Source organism: Octodon degus, unplaced genomic scaffold (assembly GCF_000260255.1).
Source record: "Octodon degus isolate 3935 unplaced genomic scaffold, OctDeg1.0 scaffold00230, whole genome shotgun sequence".
Taxonomy (NCBI): Eukaryota; Metazoa; Chordata; class Mammalia; order Rodentia; family Octodontidae; genus Octodon; species Octodon degus.
Genome location: NW_004524806.1, coordinates 187,897 through 190,044, shown reverse-complemented (window position 1 = coordinate 190,044; position 2,148 = coordinate 187,897). Strand labels below are relative to the sequence as shown.

General features: G+C 43.4%; 1 gene segment (V, D, J or C); it reads left to right on the top strand.

The window, feature by feature from the left end:
- The first annotated feature begins 55 nt into the window (after positions 1-55).
- Positions 56-619, top strand: LOC111813837. The segment is given in 2 exon segments: positions 56-108; positions 231-619. Coding segments are annotated over 2 exon segments (435 nt in total).
- The last annotated feature ends 1,529 nt before the right edge of the window (positions 620-2,148 follow it).

Here is a 2,148-nt window from a genome sequence, read left to right as displayed (position 1 = left end):
TGGACAAGAAAAGGAGACCTGGGACACTCAAGCCACCATTTGGATCAGAGGCTGCTTCCACCATGGCCTGGACTCCTTTCCTCCTCCTGTTCCTCTCTCATTGCTCAGGTAAGAACAGGCCTCACAGACAGGGTGCAATTTCTCAATCTCACTAGGTGGCTTCTGCTGTGATTGCTGCAAAACTATACTGCAGTCATTGTTCCCTGATCTATCATAGTCTGTGTCTTCAGTTTCCCTTGCTCAGGCTCTGGTGACTCAGGAACCCTCCCTGTCTGCATCTCCTGGAGCATCTGCCAGACTTCCTTGCACCTTGAGAAGTGACATCAGTGTGGGTGGTTACAGTATACACTGGTACCAGCAGAAGCCAGGGAGCCCTCCCAGGTTTATACTAAGGTACTACTCAGACTCAGATAAGTACCAGGGCTCTGGCATCCCCAGCCGCTTCTCTGGTTCAAAGGACACCTCGGCCAATGCAGGAGTTTTGCGTATTTCTGGGCTGCAGCCTGAGGATGAAGCTGACTATTACTTTGCCATCTGGCACAGCAGTGCTTCTCACAGTGACACCCATGCAAGGAGAAGTGGCACAAAAACGCATCCTGTCCTGGAAAGTAGTCTGTGATGCCTTTGAAAGGAAAATAATTACTTCTACCTGGACTAAATGTCCTTTGAGTTAGGTGCATTGTAACAGCATTCTTTTCCTCAAATACCAAAAGTTACTGCTATACTCTCTGGAAAGAAATAATCTCTTATGGAATCTAAGTTTTTTTGTGGTACAGTGATTTTAAAAGGGTGTGATCATTCCATTTTCATCTTTAAAAATTAAATCAGTCTCTTCCAGCTCATCAGATTGGAGTTCATGGACCATTCCGGCAGGACAGTGGTCCTCAGAGTATGGAATCTGCACTAACATACCATGAAGATTCTGCCTACAAACAGGATGAGATCACAATAATTTCCATTCATCATCTACAGAACAATAATTCTTCCTTCAGCCCTAAAATAGGCCCACAGGGGTTAGGGAACCAGCCTACATTGAGTGTGAGTGGCCAACTGTTCAGGACCAGAGAAGCCTTCAGCACAATGCAAACAGAAGTAGAGAATGATGCACGTTGGTCCAAGATCAGCCGTTTGCTTCTGAACCAAATGACTTGTTTGGAAGCCTCTTCACAGTCAGAGTAGATGTAGATGATGTCTGCATTCCAGATGGGATAACAGCAAACAACTTTACCTCACTCCTGACAGTTACTTCAGAACGGGCATGCATTTGTTTCCTGAAGTTGTAATCTTCATTGCACCACAAATTACAAGGGCAAAATGAAGACAGGTTCAGTGAAATCTGAAATTCAGGAGACTTTCAGCAGATCGAAAGCACATCTCTAGTGCTTCATGTCTAACAAATTTTGACTGGTTCAAAATTTGCATGTAAATGTTTTGTAAGGGATGGATGTGCTGTTTGTCCTGAAAAAGTCCAATGAAAAAATAATAGAGAAACAAAGCAATCAAAAGTCTGCAAGACCACAGAATGGTAGCAAGCCTACAGAGAGTAATAAACCTCAATCTAGCACAGAGAGCTATAATCAGCCCAGCCTAGGCTATGGACAGATAACTGCAGTTATCCCTAGATTCCTGGAAGCTACCCAGGTATCATTTCAGATCATTAACACACTTGGACTGGATTCTTCACTTTTCAAATACCTAGAAAAAATATGAAAAATCATCCTGTCAAGCACTTGTTAAAGCAAAACTCGAATGAGGAAAGAGCATCCCTAGACATCATCACTGAAAAGACTCAGATGCTAATGTTGTGTGGTAGAGAGTGCTAGCAACCTCCATCAAAGCCTGACAGTGATCCATTGCATCCATCTTTCAGACAAATAAGAAAGGAATAAATGGATGGCATTAAAGAAAATGCACTGTAACTTTTTAAAAAGTAGAGTAAGTTCCTGTTTAGGCAAGTGCAGACACAGGGTATTGATTCCTGGTAACACATGCCATGCTGGCCCCATGCTCAGGCACTCCGGGCCACAGAGGATGGGCATGGAGGTGCAGGCTTGTAATCCCAGTTCTAGAGAGACTGAAAATAGGAGGATGACTACGAGTGAGCTGCAAAGTGAGACCCTGTATCAAAAAATTATATATATATATATA